This window comes from Cardiocondyla obscurior, linkage group LG10 (genome assembly GCF_019399895.1).
Source record: "Cardiocondyla obscurior isolate alpha-2009 linkage group LG10, Cobs3.1, whole genome shotgun sequence".
Lineage (NCBI taxonomy): Eukaryota > Metazoa > Arthropoda > Insecta > Hymenoptera > Formicidae > Cardiocondyla > Cardiocondyla obscurior.
Window position 1 is genome coordinate 866,844 of NC_091873.1, and position 19,955 is coordinate 886,798.

General features: G+C 37.4%; 4 protein-coding genes across 7 annotated transcripts; 2 read left to right on the top strand and 2 right to left on the bottom strand.

Moving 5' to 3' along the window:
• Positions 1-187: 187 nt before the first annotated feature.
• LOC139105909 (protein SHQ1 homolog) lies at positions 188-3,047 on the top strand. Of its 2 annotated transcripts, XM_070662260.1 has the most exons (9): positions 188-383; positions 459-649; positions 730-899; positions 1,004-1,414; positions 1,488-1,611; positions 1,684-1,847; positions 2,016-2,170; positions 2,248-2,292; positions 2,612-3,047. In XM_070662260.1, exons 1-9 carry the CDS (start codon positions 241-243, stop codon positions 2,763-2,765), a joined length of 1,557 nt encoding a protein of 518 aa, XP_070518361.1. In that variant the 5' UTR covers positions 188-240; the 3' UTR covers positions 2,766-3,047. The 2 variants fall into 2 exon arrangements, with proteins under 2 accessions (XP_070518361.1, XP_070518362.1); XM_070662261.1 differs by lacking the exon at positions 2,248-2,292.
• A 52-nt stretch (positions 3,048-3,099) lies between these two features.
• On the bottom strand, positions 3,100-5,607 carry LOC139105908 (uncharacterized). Its single transcript, XM_070662259.1, has 7 exons — positions 5,339-5,607; positions 4,958-5,242; positions 4,753-4,864; positions 4,160-4,649; positions 3,921-4,075; positions 3,617-3,829; positions 3,100-3,534 (listed from the first exon to the last, which is right to left on the bottom strand). Exons 1-7 carry the CDS (start codon positions 5,605-5,607, stop codon positions 3,271-3,273), a joined length of 1,788 nt encoding a protein of 595 aa, XP_070518360.1. The 3' UTR covers positions 3,100-3,270.
• Positions 5,608-5,912: 305 nt separating this feature from the next.
• On the top strand, positions 5,913-18,223 carry LOC139105899 (sushi, von Willebrand factor type A, EGF and pentraxin domain-containing protein 1). Of its 2 annotated transcripts, XR_011546257.1 has the most exons (33): positions 5,913-7,054; positions 7,202-7,489; positions 7,610-7,865; positions 7,950-8,138; positions 8,247-8,411; positions 8,513-8,695; positions 8,763-8,978; positions 9,093-9,293; positions 9,392-9,640; positions 9,748-9,990; positions 10,066-10,275; positions 10,365-10,459; positions 10,544-10,868; positions 10,931-11,143; positions 11,241-11,402; positions 11,476-11,766; positions 11,854-11,996; positions 12,072-12,171; positions 12,230-12,443; positions 12,503-12,660; positions 12,788-12,876; positions 12,935-13,044; positions 13,152-13,324; positions 13,399-13,613; positions 13,681-13,888; positions 13,968-14,141; positions 14,256-14,347; positions 14,428-14,564; positions 15,439-16,330; positions 16,477-16,648; positions 16,725-16,913; positions 17,080-17,320; positions 17,527-18,223. XR_011546257.1 is itself a non-coding variant. In XM_070662234.1 (32 exons), the coding sequence occupies exons 1-32, from the start codon at positions 6,752-6,754 to the stop codon at positions 17,253-17,255; spliced, it is 6,831 nt and encodes a 2,276-aa protein (XP_070518335.1). In that variant the 5' UTR covers positions 5,913-6,751; the 3' UTR covers positions 17,256-18,223. The 2 variants fall into 2 exon arrangements, 1 of the variants encoding a protein (XP_070518335.1); XM_070662234.1 differs by having other exon boundaries at positions 17,080-18,223.
• Positions 17,902-19,812, bottom strand: Manf (mesencephalic astrocyte-derived neurotrophic factor). Of its 2 annotated transcripts, none has more exons than XM_070662281.1 (5): positions 19,639-19,812; positions 19,055-19,153; positions 18,860-18,984; positions 18,632-18,773; positions 17,902-18,546 (listed from the first exon to the last, which is right to left on the bottom strand). In XM_070662281.1, exons 2-5 carry the CDS (start codon positions 19,140-19,142, stop codon positions 18,368-18,370), a joined length of 534 nt encoding a protein of 177 aa, XP_070518382.1. In that variant the 5' UTR covers positions 19,143-19,153; positions 19,639-19,812; the 3' UTR covers positions 17,902-18,367. The 2 variants fall into 2 exon arrangements, with proteins under 2 accessions (XP_070518382.1, XP_070518381.1); XM_070662280.1 differs by having other exon boundaries at positions 19,055-19,158; positions 19,639-19,811.
• Positions 19,813-19,955: the final 143 nt, after the last annotated feature.

The following is a 19,955-nucleotide window of genomic DNA, read 5'->3' on the forward strand; positions in this document are numbered from 1 at the left end:
ATGTAACTGTCGTAATAAGCCTCCGCTATTTCCGTGACAAAGGACGCGGCGCCTTGCTCCTGTTGGGTCCGTTGCTTTCCTTTTTAACCTGTTGAAACTGTCGACAGTGACAACGAGAAGTCGTCATTATTGCTTTCGATTTTAGTACGCGTGGTTTGTACGACGACTGTGCTCGCCCTCGCGGGTTGTGCAAGACAGGTGTTCCAAATATAAATAAATTTCGCAACAGCTCTAGGAGAGATGCTCACTCCGCGCTTCGAGATCACGCAAACCGAAGCCGAGGTAACAATAATCGTCCATGCTCCGTATGCAAATATTAAAGACGCGGAGGTCTACGTCGAAGGGACAGATTTCCGATTTTATTGCACCCCATATTATTTGAGGTATATAATAATAAAAGAATAAATTAATTAATATCTCTTAACATCACAAAATTGTTTAACGAATGATTCCCGTAGGCTGCAGCTACCAGGCGAGATAGAAGAGAATGATTCCTCTTCTGGCGCATATGACTGTGAGAAAGGTGATTTTACTTTACGTTTCTCAAAGGTGAACAAAGGGGAGCAGTTTGAGAACTTGGAAATGATAACAACTCTTCTGGCACCTCCAAAGAACAAAAGCACTGTTATACCTAACATTGAAGTAATCGGCAAGTTAAAAGGATATAATATAAAAATATAATGTACAATTATATAACTAGCAGTAAACAATGTCCCTTCTTAATCTTAGGTAATCCATCTGCTGCTTCAATGGATACAAGTGAAAACAATACCTCAAACGATTCTGGAAATAATTGGTTTGTACCTCAGGATAACTTTGCAGAAAATGCTGCAATTTTTGTGAATTCCCCCAAGTATGGTTTTGCTAATAAAATATCTGGAGCTTTAACTGCCTTTGAGGTATGTCCAAAACATAATTTTTACTATTACTAGACATTACAAACGCGTGTTTCACGCACACATTTATGAATAATGATATATATTTTGCAATTTTCTGTATTTAGGCAGCATGGATTAAAGAAATAATTGATCTTCCTACTCCCGACACAACTCCCGAAGCGGAAAGAAAAAATTTGCAAGAACAGCGTGAATTAAGTGATTTTCGAAAATCTGAAGAACATTATATGGCAGATCTTGTGCAGTCGGAATGCATCGAGCCGTATATAACATATATGGCAGAATGGGACACGCTGGAGAAAGACCAAGTAGCGTTTAACGAAATCGAGGTTGATCTATTAAAAGAACTTCCGAATAAAGAATATTTATTAAGCTCAGAAGATGTACAGAAATTATGTTTAAATCTTGTAGACATTTTATACGCTAGTTGTTATAATCATCGAACGACGTCTGGAGAAAACACTACAGAAAGTGGTTGGACTATTAATAAGCTCAGTTCTACCTTATGTTGGTTCCAGGTATGTTTATGAATTAATAAAATGGTTTTAGCTAAGAAAAAACGTAAAATTAACTTCTACTAAATGTTTCCAGAATTTTGCTACTCTAGACGAAGTTGTAACAGCGTGCATCCGAAGGTCGCTTTGTTATCCACTTTATAGGAATTGGGAACTCTCTATTAAAGTATTTGAGGACGTTAAAAAAGTTTTATCATTAGGTCAGAATAAATTAAAACGTCTTTTCGAGACAAAAACGAATTTTTTTATTAGTTAAAATATTTTTTTTATAGGAAAGAAATATATTATCAAACGTTTCTGTGAAATACATAGTCTTTTCAATAATTCTTATGAACCGAGATATATATTGAATCAATTATACATAAAAGATTTTTTAATCTGGCTGCAATCATTACGTGAATCCATAATAGAACCGCTTCATTCTGCATTAAGTGAAGTAAGTAGTCTTAAAAGTTTTCTAAACATGTATATTTGATACTCTTCTTACCTCGTTTATTTAAATAAGTTAATTACGAGTAAGTAATTTAATTCAAAATCCGATTTTTTATCGCTTTTACACGGGTACGTGTTATTTATTTGTCTAAATTTTTATTATTTCATATAGATTCATCCAAACAAAGCAAAGATGGGATTTGATTTAATAGAATTAGAAGTGGCAGCTTATTCTGTTCAAGAAGAAGATTTTGTTATAGAAAATGCCATTCACAAAATGACCGACAACATGGATCAAATGTCTTTGAATGGTAGCAGACAGGAAAAGTGAGTAGAAAATTAATTTTTGATTATTTTCTTGCCATTGTAATATTCTACATCTTCTATATAATTTTATTTTGAAGGCCAAAGAATGTATACCATGTTAATCAAAAATTTTTTAAATATTTGTAAGTATTTTCATACACTTAGCTTGATGTTAACAGTTGCTGTTTAACACATATGTATTTAATCGCCATTTCTATTATACATTATTGTTACATAACTTGTATATAGTTTTTTTTACTGGGGCACATAACATATTATAATGTCTTATTTCTTTTATTATATATTGTATATAACTACTGTTTGGATTTTTGGAAATAAATTTTTACCGTATCAAAGTTTTAATAAAAATAACCGAATAATAAGCATGACCGATATACTTTATAATACTGATATTTTCACATGTTTTACTTGTTTTTTAAAAATAATTTAATATTAATGCAGATTATCGAGCAGTTCAAGTTCAACGGACAGCAGTGACACAGATTCTGACAGCAATACGTCAAGCAGTAGCAGTAGTAGCAGCAGCTACAGTCTAGATTCTGACGATTTAGATGACGAACCAAAACAAATAGAAAAAATTGCTGCCAATGAATAATTATTTACTTGTTACGGGGTACAAAATAATTTAACAATTTAAGCACCGAGTTCTCCATAAATATATCATTTTTTAATTGTTCACTAAAATAAAATATAATAATAATATGTTAGTTTTTGAATGTTTATAAATGTATTTTACGTTTATACGTATATTTTTTGCGATACCTATAAGAAAATCATTATTTAACAAGAATCTTCCCAATTCGTGATGCTAATGATATTGAGTTAATATACATATGTATATGTAGTATTAATAAATGCGAATATGTATATGCTTAAATGTTAGATATGTATGCTTTTTTTATGAGCTGTGATAAAAATAACATGATTAATATTCTCAATAAAATATATTTTTTTTTAATCTCGATATTTAATTATGCAATCTATAATTTATCTAAAATAATAAGAAATATTTAATATTTAAATAGAATAGAAAAGTACGATACTAAAAGATATATTCTCAGTAACAAAGATGCGATAAAAAAAAAAAAAAGAGACGGATTTTATTTATTTAATCTATAATCAACCCAAGGTAAAAGTTTCTTATAATGTTCTATTAATTTGTCTCGCATTTCCTCTTCCGTGTCGACCTGATTATTCGTATTAATAGTTTTTAAAGAATCAACGTTTGAAACGGTAATGTTCCGTGAATCTGTGAAACCTTCGATATTCGGATCTTCTGTAACATTCGCTATTACATAGCTCTCGTCTGAGTTTGAGATGTTCACCAAGCGATCGTTAGCGTAATGCTCTTCATCGTAATCAGTCTAAAAATTAAATATTGCAACGTTACGTGTATACACTATTGAGATTAAACAACTGACAACAAATTTCAATGCTGGATATTACCGTAGAGTTATTGTAAGCGTCGTTAATCATTTTGTTTCTGTCTGTGATATCTTCATAGCTGCTCTTTGAATACTCCGCTACCTCGCCGTACAATCCTGGATTTTCATCTTCATTAAACATATACTTCTGTTTAGCATTTTTTTCATTGCTGTTCGCCTCCGTTGTTTCCCAATCGTATTCCCCGGAGCTCACTAAGCGAGATGAATCGGCATTCTTGAGGGTGGGAAAGAATTTTATGTCATAATAATATATGTATTTATAATAACAAATTGAATTGTTTTAATCATGGACAAATATTAATTACCACTTGGCGCGAGTCTGACGGCGATACGATTTTAAATTCGAGACGCTCGTCGAAATCAGAATTTACGTGAACGTGCGGCGCATGCATAATTACACGTAACGGTAAAAACGCGTCTTCTTCGAAGCGCTCGGCATCCTCTGCTGTTGCGTTTTCATCTAAATACAATTAAGTAATTAAAATAATTGAGAGAATTCTTCTTTTTTTCATCAAGAATAACCAAAGCGAACCGACGAACTTACCTCGAACTTTATTCGCGAAACTTGACGTGGTCGTTTCGTACTCCGCGGATATCGGATCGCTCTCAGATTTATCGGCTGTCGGATTATTCACCGATAACGTAGTATTACTTTCGTAATTCACAAGAGTGGGGAGATTATTCGCCAGAGGGTGGACTTCCGTTTGCGAATAAAAAATTGTGACGGTTTGGTCGTGGACAGTACTTTCTTCTGAAGACGTCGAGCTTTCTCGATCTTGCCCATCTTGAGGACGATAAGTTGTGGATTCCGTAAACGATTCTGCCGGGATAGTAGGATCGTTTGTCGCCTGAAGAGGACTAGCGGCTGCAGTGCTCGTATTTCCCGCTTTTGGTTCGTCAAGACTGTCAGTCGTCGAGGTAGTATCGGTATCAATATCAGGCGAATTTTGCATTGAACTTGTCTCTTTTTCGTAGACGGCTTTTGTCAACGTCAAATCGTATTCATCGTCGCCTGACGTTCGATAAGAGGTGGGCTGAAATTATTCTCCACGATAGCCATCAACGTTACGCGAACTGCGAGACTAAATCTCAATGTCTCGCTGGCGAGAGATAAATATGATAAAGAAATTTCCTTACGTTACACCCGCCACACGGATCTTCCTTGTAGGTCGACAGTATTGCTGCTTTCACGTAAGGAAAAAATAAAATACTCCACGGTACTATCACATGATACGTCAGCTTACCGCATCTAAAATCGTATAATAGTTATATTATACTAGTTCTAAGTAAAATATAATAACTTTAATAGAGTCAATTGGTTTTCAGATCGATCCCTCCTCACCGATCGATGATGATTACTTGATCCTTCGACGCACGGAATCGCTCCCACAGGCGAGACCGCGGATTATCCCATAGGATAGTGATTTCCGATCGGTCGTTCTTGAAAAAATTTACGGTCATAAAATCGTCCATTTCGCCCCTCGCTTCGATCTCCCGCCAAGCCTCAATCTCGACATTTTCATCGCTCCTTTCGTGTTTTGTTGGTGAACCACCGAACGGGCTTATCATGAAGAATCGTATGTCCGGGAAGCCAGACTTCCGCAGACGGAAACTCAACAGCTCCAGCCTTAAACGGTAAGAAAAAATTAAGTTAGAGAAATGATGATCAGGAGATGAGAGAAGAAGAAAGACGGATTGTCTTTCGTTGCAATCTTGTACTCACATGACTGCTTGTCGGAAACTGTATTGCCAGGTATGTCTAGCTGGGTCCAGAAATGCCAGCACGCTCACGTAACCGAGATGCTCCTTCCACGCGTTCACGAAGCGACATTGCTCGAAGTACTGTTCACGTTCCTCTCGCATCCACGCACGAGACGAACGATCATCGCTCGATTCAAGTACGCGTGAGAGATGGGATTGGTGCCTCGCTTCCGACGCGAGATTCACCAGGAAGAGCAGGGAGACCGGAAGTGCGACCTTCGCGACTAACATTGCACATCACAATAGTTACGCGATGACTCTAACGGATGTCCATCGTTCGGCTTCTCGAGAGGTCTCGACGGAGACCCCGAGCGATAGGAATGTGCTGAAGCTCGGCCGGTTTGCGACGTACCGAAAGTGATTCATCTAAACGTGATAGAGGAATACTTCAAATACTACAAATACTATTGCGTGTCCCCAACTCGGGGCGACACTAACAAGATAATAGCACGTTTCGACGGGAAGACGCGTTGATTACGTGCATTTACATATGTAACACATGTATGCACGTGTGCGCACTATATGTACATCTGCCCGAAACGTGACCAGCCAACAGATTGACCCGGAATTGACCCGGAATCGCATTGATGCGATACGTATACGGATCACACAAAAACCGCCATTTCCTTTTTCGTTTTCTTTTTTTTTTTTTTTTCTGCGTACAGTGAAACGTCTCGTACGTCTCTTTTACGTATAATTACACATAGAAATTTATTTAAATAAGTAAATAATTTTTTTATGGGAATTATAAGAGAGAGATAACGAGCAAAACGATTGCCAATCTGTTGCCGCGGTTGTCTGACGGTCAGCGCAAATTAACGTTAATAGACATTGATGTCTGGATCTATCTTTGGCAGCGAATACAATCGGATCTCCTGTTTGAGGGGTCGATCGGGCAATCGAGGAGGCAATCGTGTGGACCACTCACAAGACACGCGCGCGCGCGTCAAGGAACTCGATGGAACAGAGGTCCCCTTGTCTTCGCGTCGCGCGTTATGCTCTTTTACAGCTAGTGATTCCGCCGCTTTCAGTAACGTCCTCGTCTGTATCCGTTCGTTTATCGCGTCTTCGTGATCTTGGACGCACGAGAAAACTTCAAAGTGGTCCTCGCGACGTCGATTTTCTTTCCGGTTTCTTTTGCGACAATAATTGCGATAACAATGTCCAACTTTGAAAGCGACAAAATTTCGCGTTAAGTATATAAATATATATATATAAAAAAACTTCCTCTTTTTCATTGTGTTAAAAAAAAAAAAAAAACGGAAAGGAAATGCGGTCTTTTGTTGCAGTCCGTAAATAAATTACAATATTAAAACAAAAGCTTTGTCTCCGATTAATGTGAAATATAACGTTGAAACCTGTATCGTTGGTGACCATGACAATGGGATTTTTAAAAGATCTGTTGCTAATAATCGGAGTACTTTTTTTAGTTTTAAATGTCGCCAAGTGCGTTGACGATGTCAATGAAACATTGAATGGCGACCCAGAGATCGGTATAAGCGAAAACAATGTCACATCGATCTTTTTAAACAAGAATTTCAATGAGAAAACGAACGAAGAGCAGCGTTACTGGTACGAGCATCTAGACGCTGCGAACAAAATGCTGAAGAACAAGGCAGACATTCTGTCTCGTCTTTTCAAGATGCACATAGATCAATTGCGGAATAAAACCAATCAGGTAAACTAAAATATAGAAATTTTTATATATTTTAATTTTTGCTTTTAATAAAATTTTAGAGAAATAAAGCGTATCGAAAGTAGATATCCAAGCTTATTTAATTGGATATTTCAGTTTAATTCAAATCCATCTACGATTTGATATCAGGTGGAAATGGTGTTCTTGGTGGACGCGTCCGGCTCAATAGGCGCGGAGAATTTTCGCAGCGAGCTAAACTTTGTGACAAAACTCTTGTCAGATTTTACTGTAGATGCGACGGCTGCACGAATTGCTCTGGTTACTTTCGGTGGTCGAGGCAACGTGCACCGTAACGTCGACCAGATTTCCAAACCTGGACCCAACGACCATAAATGTTATTTGCTCAACAAACAATTTACCAATGTCACCTACAGTGGCGGAGGAACTTATACGCGCGGCGCCCTTCTTGAGGCCCTTGTAAGTTTTGGAAATTCCATTCATTAATAATAAAGCGATTTATTCAAGTCGCAACGACAATAGAAAGTCGATCAAAATATGTTATAAATCGTTTAATCGGCAATTTTTGCTGTTTATAAGGCAATTCTTGAGAAAGGCCGCGAAACGGCAAATAAAGTGGTATTCTTGATAACTGACGGCTTCAGCAACGGCGGTGACCCACGACCTGCGGCCGGTCTACTAAAAAACACGGGTGCAACCGTGTTTACGTTTGGTATACGCACGGGCAACGTGGAAGAGCTCTATGACATCGCCAGTCATCCCGGATACACGCACAGTTACCTCTTAGACAGTTTCGTGGAATTCGAGGCTTTGGCACGACGCGCTTTGCATCGCGGTGGGGTTTCTTTCCGTGCAAAAGTACTAAAGATATGAAATCTAATAGAAATTAGTTGAGTGATAAATTTATGTTTTTTTCCAGATTTAAAGACTGGGCAATACGTGGCTGTAACTCTGCCAACCGATTGCAATAGCCTTTGTTCGAATAGCGTAGCGAACGAAACCTGCTGTGACGATTTGGCGACTTGCACTTGCGGTACCGCAACTGGTCATTACGCTTGTATCTGTCCACTGGGCTATTTCGGATCTGGTCTCAAAGGCTCTTGCCAACGTAAATTGATACCAGCAAACAAATTTGAATTATCGCTTATTGATGGATTTATAAATTATTAAGTCTTTTATTCTAAAAGTTATACCGTTTTCTATATGCCCGCAACAGCTTGTCCGAACGGAACGTATGCTTTGGAGAACATTTCTGGAGATTCCACCTCTGCTTGCGTACCTTGTCCAGATGCGAACCACGTTGTCGTCAAAGTACCTGCTACTTCGGTGGTTGACTGCGTGTGCGCCTCTGGATTCACTACGGACGGTTATAAATGCGAAGGTAATTTATTGCACAATGCATGATAAACTTAATTAGAAAGACGTCAAAATCTACTTATGTACAAAGTTATTTATGTGCTAAAGTAAATATATGTTTTTCAGCTATAACATGCCCGAAATTGAAAATCCCGGAAAACGGATATCTGGTAAAGGCGAGTGCCTGTAGTAACGTGGTGCATGCGGCGTGCGGCATAAGATGCAGAATCGGGTTTCACCTCACGGGTGATAGCATCCGACTTTGCGGCAAAGACGGTACTTGGTCTGGTAACGAGCCGCAATGCTTGTGTAAGTAAAAAATTGGATATTTAAAGAGAAAATTTGAATGATGTATTTTTAATTATACATGTTATAGTGAAGACATGTCCGGCTTTACGCGCACCGACGCATGGTCGCGTGAAGTGCGAGCACGACGAAGATTATCAACATCAATTTAAAGAGAATTCTACCGTGTATCCAATCGACACGCGCTGCCAATTCCGCTGTGACGTCGGTTATCAGCTTCGCGGTAGTAAGGTGCGCAATTGTCTGCCGTTATCTCGTTGGGACGGTTTGAAGGTTACTTGTCAAGGTAAAGAGAATATAACGTTTGAATTATTCTGTGCTTATTAAAAAAATTATCAAAATATTATATAATTTTATTAAAAATATTATATATTATATAAAATCTTATATTTTACGGTAGCTGTGAAATGCGAACCTTTACCACAAATTGTAAATGGCGAGATCACTCCGGAAATTTGCATCGGACCAGGGAAGGTACCTTTTGCTACCCACTGTATGATTGCCTGTAACGAGGGCTTGGTACTAGAAGGACCTACCAATAGATCATGCATCGGACGCACGGGAATTTGGTCTCAGCGCCATAGCATCAATCGTTGCGTAGGTTAATATCGAAATAAATTTTTTTACAGAAGAAATACTTTTTAGCTTTTGTAAGGGCAAAATTATAATATAATAAAATATTTTGGACGCAATGTGTAGACAAAACACCACCTTCCTTGGAGTGTCCGGCTGAGATTGTCAAAGAGACTGCAAAGGGTCAAGGTTACGCGTATGTAAACTGGACAGTTCCCGAGGTAACTGATAACGTGGATACATCGCCGATTCTGTGGACGAAACCGCATATCGTCTTACCCTGGAAAGCTAAGATTGGCACGCGCATAGTCGTGTACGTGGCGCAAGATGCGAGCGGCAATAAAGCCAGATGCAAATTTAAAATTAAAGTTCTCGGTAAATTATGTAATTTTAACAAAGCCGATATTTGAGATTTAAGAAACGCGTTTGATGTTAAAAAAAATCGATAGAAGAGAATGAATGTTTCTTTCAATATTTTATAGATAAGGAACCACCAACAATCGAGAACTGCGTTGATCCACCGACGTTTTATACCGATCTCGGCTTTGCAAACGTGACGTGGGACGAGCCAGTTTTTTACGACAATTCGAGAATCTTTGTACAAGTTAATCAGAGTCATGAATCTGGAAAGAGTCTTTTTCCTGTTGGCCGTACTAAGGTCTTCTATAACGCGACCGACAAGTACGGTAATCGGGCAAGTTGCGTATTGAACATTACAGTAGAAGGTGCATATTCTTTCGTTAACAACTGTTGAATATTGTATGTACATAACAATATTATTATCGTATGATTTTTTTTAGATAAATGCAAAAGTTTAAAGATACCCACAAATGGTCGGCTAAACTGTTCTTCGTCAGGCGATCGCGATATACAATGCGTTGTGGCTTGCGAAGATGGTTATGATTTTGCGATTAAACCACTAAATTTTGATATGGTAAACGGTGAGCTACTGTTGAGATGTAACTCTAGCAGTCACATGTGGGATGTTAATTATCTGCCAGAATGTTTAGGTATTTATTTTTAATTGATTAAGTCGTCGTTTATGGATTTTAAATGATATGTTAAATCTATAAAAGTTTTGATTTTCTCTGTTGATTAGAAACGCAAATGCCACAGACAGTGTCTCAGGAGGGAAACGTGATATTACAAAGTAACGGAAGCGAGATATGCAACAATCAATCTGTTCTTCACGAAGTGAGTGTTTTTATATCACATATAATAATATTAATTTACAAAAATAAGTACTAATTTTTAAATAATATTGTTATTTTTACATAGTTGAGCGAGCATATTGCTAACGATTTGAAATTGAAGTTATTGGGAATGTGTGATAATGATATTGAGTGCGATTTAATTAGGTTTGATCCTAAGTGCGAAGATGATTCTTCGTTATTAAAAAATTTTGAAGACAATCTGATAAGAAAACGAAGATTTGACATTGATTCGTACGAAAAAGTTCGATCCTTCGATATCTCTAGAAATACCGAAACAGTAATGTTTAAAAGATTGAAACGCATAATTAGATTAAACTACGAGTCAAATAAAAATACTACTAGATTTAAAAGGAAAAAAGATAAAATTGAAATCAAGTTCAAGTTTATAGGTAAGAAATAAATTTTAGATTTTATGATGTGATTTTATAATACTTACAAAAATCTCCTGTAGGTAGGATAATCGAGGAGAATTTTGAAAATCCAAAACAAGGAGTGCAAAAACTGCGGGAGAAGATTGACGCAATGGCGCAGCTGGGAAAATTGAACTTGTTTGACAATAAAACCAATCAAGAAATTGCGAAACTCGCTTTAAATTTACATCTCGTATTCGAGAAGCCGGAAGAACTTTGTGATCTCGGAAGTATGTTGAAGGGACACAGTTGCGGTAAGTCCGAAAAGAAATGAAAACATCTTTAAATATACGAAGATGTATCCTTATTTTATAAATGCATTTTAACTCTTATATTATTATTTTTTTTTAGTTAAGTGTTCTGCGGGTACTTTCCACAATTCCTCTACTAAAGTCTGCCAGCCGTGCCCATACGGACAATACCAGAACGTGACTGCTTCTGTGGCGTGCATATCTTGTCCTGAATACACCTTTACAAAAAAGATGCACGCGAAATCTTTGAAAGACTGCATTCGTAAGATTATTAACCCGAAAATATTACATTCACTAATACATTTCTTACTTTTTTTTTTTTTTTTTTTTTACAGCCGTATGTCGACCTGGGTATTATTCTCGACGCAAACGTTATCATGGACCGGGTCTAGGTTTGGAGCCCTGTTTTACATGCGACATCGGCTTTTACCAGCCAAATTACGGACAGAATCAATGTTTGCCGTGTCTGTTAAACACGACAACGGAAAAACGCGGTTCTATTGATATTAATAACTGCTTGTTAATTCACAATGAGGACGATTGTCGAACGAATCCGTGTTTAAACGAAGGTCAATGTTTACCAGACGAAAGCGGCTTTGTTTGCGAGTGTCGCGAATATTATGTGGGTAAGTTGTACAATTATAAAATGACAACATTGTTCTTTTCTGATATTTTCCTTAATTTCAATAATTTTGATAAATTTATTCTTTGAGGATCGCAATGTGAAAAATTCAGAGATTCGTGCGATTCCTCGCCGTGCTTGAACGAAGGAGTGTGCAAGATGCGGTGGTATCTCAATAATTCCGTGACATACGAATGCACGTGTAAAAGCAGTTACACTGGTGTTAATTGTAAGGTAGGAACGCAAATTTGATATTTGCAGAAAATCAATAAAATTTGGACTAAAAATAATACAAATTAATTATTACAGATTTACGTGGATGAGTGTTCTATCAATCCTTGCCAGAACGGTGGGAGATGTGTGAGCACCGAAAGCGATTTCACTTGCGAGTGTCAAGATGGATTTGAAGGTAGTGCTGTACTAATAATTTTTATGACGAATTTTCTTTGCCTATACGAATTGTTTAGGTCAATTCTGTGAAGTGCCAATAAATCATTGCGAATTCGCACCCTGCGAGGAGGGATCTGCATGTCGTACTGTAAATGGTACCTGGCAGTGCTTTTGTAAACCTGGTTTTCTGGGTCGACACTGCAACCTACTGCCCTGCGACTGGCTGCCATGCCACGCAAACGCGATTTGCATCAACCTCGAGGAGAAGAACGCGACGCGAAGAAGTTACAAGTGAGTAATTTTATGCCGCGAAACGTGAAATCCGAGGCTCGATGTACGATCGGATCTAGGTGCGAATGCCCTGATGGATACACGGGAGAAGACTGCGCAACTAAAATTGACCACTGCGAGAGGTCTCCTTGTCTGAACAACGGGCGCTGCATCAACTACATGTATGATTACGTCTGTGAATGCTTGATTCCTTTTGCAGGACATGACTGTGAAATCGGCAAGTTGAAACTTTAGTATTTCTGAACTATTTTTTGTTAATAATTTTCTTTTCTTAATTTCTTTTTCTTTAGCTTTAGATAATAACAATACTGGAATTATTTATTAAAGACTTTTGATGGTCGCAGAACTGTCGTCCGACTACGTGATGCACTTTATCAAGTCCGGCACGACGGATTACGTGGCTATCAAGGGACCCACGAGGGATCTTTTTCAGGTAAATTAAAAAAAAAAGCTTGGTTAAATTATAATAATGCATGTTTCATTGATTGCAGTTATCTGTGTGTTTATGGTTGCAATCGATGGATATTTTCAATTACGGCACAGTGCTTTCATACGCAACGACGTTTCACGATAACGCCTTCACACTGACTGATTACAACGGGTAATTACTCGCGAAAATTCGGTGTGTGCGTGGTGAAGATTTTATTAATTATGTTATTGCAAACATCAAAACTTACGAATAAACTCTCAAATTGAATATTGTTACAGATTGGTGTTATACGTTAACGGGGAGAAGATCGTCACCGACATTAAGATTAATGACGGTAATTGGCATTTCTTGTGCGTTACTTGGGAGAGTAACAACGGTTCGTGGCGAGTATTCATTGATGGAATTCCCAAAGACAGTGGCGTTGTTCTGGCTCAAGGAACCGTGGTGCGAGGTAATAACGCGTGTTACGAAAAATTATTTTTGTACGTCTAAAGATAAATTATAGAATTTTAATTGTTTGTTTAGCTAATGGCTCTCTTGTCATCGGACAAGAACAGGATCGTCTAGGCGGCGGTTTCTCTGAATCGGAAGCATTCCTAGGGAAACTTGGCTTACTGGACATGTGGGACGTCGTTCTGAACGAGAATGATGTAACGAAATTGTGGAATTCCTGTGAAAAATATCACGGGAATCTTATAGCCTGGGCGCAGATGCGACAGTATATTCATGGCGATGTTGCGGTAATTATGTTTTAATTGTTGAACTATAAAATTACATTTCTTTTGCGATGACGTTTCATATCTTTAGATCCTAACCAGTCCATTTTGTCGCGGTTGCCCTTTGCCTGTGGTGCCCTTCAAAGGAAACATTAAAATGAACGGGGATTTATCCGAGATAACATATTACTGCGATAGCGGATATGTAATTCGGTTCGATAGCGAAGAACATCGGTCTCTCAGAAAAAAATGTCTCAAACATGGCCAATGGGAAGGATATGATACACCGGTTTGCACGAGTAAGTTCCGATTTCAATTATTCAATTACTAACTTGGAGATGATCGCAAAGCTAAGAAATCCGATTTTTATACTTGAAGAAATAAAATGCGGCTTTCCGGGGTACTTTCCGCGCGGACATATTCACGGAGAATCCTATTCGTTTGAAGACGAGGTGTACTATTCCTGTGCCGAAGGCTACGAACTGCGCGGAAATTCCCATCGCATCTGCAATTCCGACGGCAAATGGATCGGACTGCCTCCGATCTGCATAGGTAACGATCATTACCAGAATTAAGATATTAAGTTTTGTCGTTAAGCGTGAGAATAAAAATACAGCTAGTACAATTTGAAATTCGACGATTTTAAAGATAAATTATTTATGACAGGGACAACCTGCAAGAATCTCCTTGCCCCGGAGAATGGAGATATAGAATATATATTAGAAGAGAATGAGAGAGACGATGTCACGATATTGCAGGTACATGTCTCATTCGCAAAAAGAACGTCGTGACGTTATATATGTCTTACATTTTCGAGTGGGCTGTTCAATTATTTCAGGCTGGCCAGCAACTCGAGTTCAAATGCAATCCCGGGTACCGTTTAACAGGAGAAAAGTATTTGACTTGTCTGGAGACTGGCGTTTGGGATCACAAAAGACCGTCTTGCGTGCCCTACGGATGTTCTCCGCCAAAACAGTGAGTTTTTTTTAAATTAACTCACTAATTAATATTTTATTAAACTAGAAGAAACCACGCGCGCGCTATTTTTTAAAAGACCCCAATTACAAACTACGAAAAAAAAAAAATCATGCGACTTACCAATCTGCATGAACCTCAGCGGAGTTGGAGAGTTCTGTCGGTGACTGTAACATAAAATGGAAAATATTAATGTAGACATGCCAGTATATTAGTTAATTAAATTAATAAAAAAAGATTTTTTTTTTAAATATAGATTTTATTTAAAGAATTAATTCTTACCTAAAAGTTGCTCCGCTGATGCAGGATGCCCTGCTCCTCCTCTCAGATGGGACGTGTCGAGTCATCCTTCCGCGCACTGGACACTCGCGAACGCGCCCGATAAATTACTGTCACAAAAATTAATTAATTCGCACGATAGTCCACGACACTCCCGTTATAAAATTTTTATATAAAAAAATGACGCTCGAATACTTTGCGGAACTCCCGAAGCGATCGACGAACCGGCTGCGGTTCGAATTCGTATAGTTTCGGCGTGCGACACTATTCAGCGGAGTGTTCGTAAGATGATCTGGAACAAATAAATAAAAAAAAATTAAATTGTAGAGATCTTAATAATTATTTAGAAAAAAAAAAGATTATACGCGCCTCTGATTTTTTAATAAAACACCATAAAATAAAGTTTTAAAAACGGCAACAAAAAAAAATTGATCCTTATCAGATTTTTTTAAATAGGATAAAATAAAAAATTTAATTGAACGTAATAATTTTATTTAGTTAGGTCAACTTAGGTTATACCGTATATTTAATCTTTCGACTATCCTAATTTAAACTGTTTTTTTTTTAATCATTGTCTAATATTTTGTGAACGTAGAATACAGCATGGCTACGTCGTCCCTCTCAAGTCCGACCAAACTTCCCGTGATTCCGAGGGAAATATGATCGACAAACCTTTTGAGAGAACGTATGATTACGGCGACATCGTGGGATTCTTCTGCCATCGCGGTTACAAGTTTCGCGGGAATCACAATCTGTTGGCGGAGTTCAAGTTGCAGTGTTCTACAGACGGTACCTGGACGAGCTTTGTTCCCGACTGCGTTTCGCGTACGTGTCCATGGCCGGATCGCGTGACCAACGCGAAAATCTTTTTTAGAAACGGAGATAACGTCACAGTTGAAATTTCGATGGACAAGAATGTTTCGTCAGAGCTCGACCGAAGCGGGATAAAGAGAAACGAAAGCGACATTGCGAACAAGATTTTCCCGAAAACTTTTATTTCCGGCTCGGAAATCTTCATCGTCTGCGATCCGGGATATGAATTAGTTGGAGACAGAGTTAGAATATGTACCGAGGAGGAGAAATGGTCCTCTCTTAATTCTTGCGAGCCGCACAATTGCTCCATCGTGGATCATTCAATTTTTGAATTTTTCAAGGTATCAGAAAACGAAACTACCTCGGAGAATGGCATCACGGACACGTCGTCGCTCGAGAAATGGTACGGTAGAGAAAATGTTACCCGCATATACAAAGATTTCAAGATTTTTGTTGAGGGATCCAGGTATAAACAGCGAATAATCTTAACGTGTCGAAATGGTGCCCAGATGAATCTACATTTATTAATTAACGAGACAATCTCAAACGTAACGTGGACGTGCAACGAAGTCGCGAAGTGGGAAATTTTTAATTTATCATTTAAAGAGGGTATATTCGACCAATTATCAAACAATTCAGCAGATATATGCGATAGATCATGTGCACTTCCGCAAGTAAGTTCTTTAAAAATAAACGAATAATATTAATATTGATTAAAGTAATATAACCGAGATATTTAAAATTAAAAATAAAAGGAAAATATATACGATATTTCAAAGTATATATATTCCTAAAATAAAATTACAATAATTAATTTCAGGTACCGCAACATGGATATATCGACAACGGCAACAATACCGATAACGTGAACGATCGTAGAACAATTGGCAATGTCATCATTTTCAAATGCCGTCATGGATATGTTCTCGAGGGTAATGAACGAGCAGTTTGCTTATCAGATGCTAAATGGTCTGCTTTACCTTTCTGCAAACGTAAATTTCTTTTATTTAAATTGTTTACTAAAGTTCTTAAATATCAAAAGTTTAAAATATTGAATATTTTATTTAGCTGTGACGTGCGGAAAACCGCCAAGTCTCGCTAATGCAATACTGAAGAATGACGTAAGCGGAATTCAGAGTTACACGTTTGGAAATATGATATCTTATGAATGTCTTTTGGGTTATCATATATTTGGGCAAGCGAGTTTAAGATGTTTAGGAAGCGGAATGTGGTCCAGATTGAATGGCAGATGTTCGAGTGTGTATCCTATTGTAGAAAAGAAATATGTAGAGATTTCATTATTGTTTTCGCATTAATTGATCGTTCTGTAATGTCTAGTATGCAAAAATAGAAGTAACAAATTTATATATTTTGACAATAAATAAGTTTAAATTTGTTTAAACTATATTGCTATTATTTGCAGAAATATCATGCGGCAAACCTCAGATCCAGAAAGGAATCGCACTTTACGGTCACTCGTACTTGTTTCAAGATCAATTGACGTACGTGTGTCCTGACGGTAAAAAGCGGAAAGTGATTACCTGTCAAGCTGATGGAAAGTGGAGCGAGTTACCGAAGTGTGATGAAGGGAGCATGTGATTCAAAATGACTATGAAAAGTTTTTAACAGCGCTTTGTAAAAGGGGAAACGATATTTCCATTTTGGTAACAACACACATTTTTTTTATTTCTTTCTTTCTGATCACTTGTATCAAGACTCGTGAATGTAATATAGAAAACGTAATTACGCAGTCTTATCACGAAATAAATAAGTCAGTTTTGGAATTTCTGGGAGTAGTACATTGTACGATATGCGGTAATACCTTATCTACAATGATTTTCGTGTAATTTATCGTAATCTTTAATTTTAGGATATTGTACTTTGAGGACACTTCTATCATCTTTTTGTTTGTATCTTTTTACTGGAAACGTTGTATATCAATACAAATAATCCTTATCTCAAAAACTGGCATTGTTAAGCCTGTATGTTCAAGTAAGACAATTTATCAATACTGACCATAAGAAACATTTGACAAGTTAAATTGTACATTTTGTTTCGTGTACAACAGATATAAAAAAAGAAATATAATTTTGCAATAACGTTGTGTTGTGGATAAAGTACTTCTTACATATCGTTCGATATCGCACAACGCGTTTTGGTACGAAGTATCATTCGAATTCACCATACAAATGTATATTTGTGTATTATTGATCACACTACCTGAGGAAGAGCAATGAAGGTAAAATACTGTGTGAAAATAATTTCTTGTATATAAACGCTGTATACATTAATTTACATCTAATATTGATGTCATAAAAATGGAGCACCTTTGATAAAATAGATCCATCGTTAGCATGGCTACTTCAGAGAAAAATCAGATTAATATACACATTTTTCAGAATTCCTAAGATATAAAAATTATATATAACAAAACTTTTCTTACTTATTGATATTTGTCTTATGCTAAATTCTCTTTATCTCTATTCCATTTAATGGAAATTAAATATCTTATTTCCGTCAAGAAACTGCCATCATACAGCTTGTCCAAAAGATTATTTTTTTTTTTTTTTTAGAAAAAAGCTATACGCGAATTGTATATAGGCATGAATAAATACATACACTAAATGCTGTAAACAATTTCTCTGTAAATTAAGGAAACAGAAATTTTAGCCATCCTAACATAATTGCTTGTCTAAATTGGGAACAATCCTTCAAAGCTCCGTTTTCGAGTTGCTGCTAAAGTACTTAGGTTTGAGCTCTTCAATTCGTTTGATAAAATCTGTCTTTTCTATACAGCCATCGCACGTTTCTTCCCAATCATTCAAAATTTTCTTTAAGTCTCGTACCTTCAGCTTTTTCAGATTTACTGTATTAAGATCGATTTGTTTTTCTGAAACCAAAATATCAATGTTATATAGGTTGATAAATCTTGAATTTGCAACAAAAGTAATGATGGTGTGTAATCTTATATATACCGAATCTTAAATCACAAATTTGGGCATCTTTCTTCTTTAATTTTTCACATATCTTGTCTGCTGGCATAGACCATGACAGGGGTTTACTGAGCTCACCTAAAATACCAGTGGCAGACTCTTCCAATCCACCTAGATAATAACACTGAAAGAGTGCACAATAATTGCGATTATTTTAAATATATAAGAGAATATTTATTTTTATTATTTTATCTGCAAATTTATACTTACAAATCTATTTTCTTTTGATTTAGTGCCTTTACAGTATTCCCGAAACTTTTCTTCAATCTTTTTGGGGTTACTTTTATCATCTGCCGTTAGTGTCTGGCTGAATTTGTCCACAACAGCAACACACACTAAAATTGAATAAGAAACACTGTAAGTTACACAAACTGAAATATAAAAGTAAATATAAAAAATCCTTACCTTCACAATCGCCTTCTTTTAATGCTATAACAGCACATATGATTCCAAGAAGTATGGAAAATATTAGTGACACTGACGTATTCATCATTTTGTTTTATCCTGTTCTGTCAAGAATATTATTGTTAAAATGCATTTGCAGGTAAATGTGCAGCAATATTGAACACGTTTTAACGTATTAAATATTTTTATTTCCTACGAGAAAGGGTAAGAAAAATGTTAACTAGAGCAATATTCGCAATATTATTTCGTTACAAATGTCCACCTAAGGGCAGATTAAATTACCCGGAGGAGTTTGATCGAAGTCGCTTCGATTAAAATCGCGTCGCGACGCCCTTGTCCCACAAAGCGTCCTTCGGAAGAAATGCTACAGAAAACTGTTCCGATCTTACTTCAATTTCGCCAGGTTTTTACGTACGATTTCACAAACGGCGGTCACGACAAAAGAGGATTCGTGAAATCGCCGACAGAAAGGAAAAAAAAAGAGAACTGGACGAAATGTCGAATGTTGACATGTTCTCGCGAGCTAGGTTATTTTATGCGCGAGACGCGCGTCGCGTACTATCGTAATCAGGCTGAAAATTTACCTGTTCCCGTTGAGAAGCTTCTGTTGTTAGTCTGGTTCAACAGATGGGCGATGCGCGACGACTTTAATTCATCCACACGTACGGACTCCTCGGCGAAATGTCCTGCGACACGCTCGACCTCCGCGCTTCGCGACACGTTGGATTCTGTCAAAAACCCGGAATCCCAGCTGGCGCGTGGTGATTGGTCGCAACGTCATCGCGGTCATCCGCGCGTGCGGTTTGAGGCGTCTGGGCGCGAGACAGTTCCACCGGAAGTTGCCGCAAACTGTTCAGTCGCGAAGCAACTCTGTGTAGCGTTCAGTCCGGTGTGAGAAGTG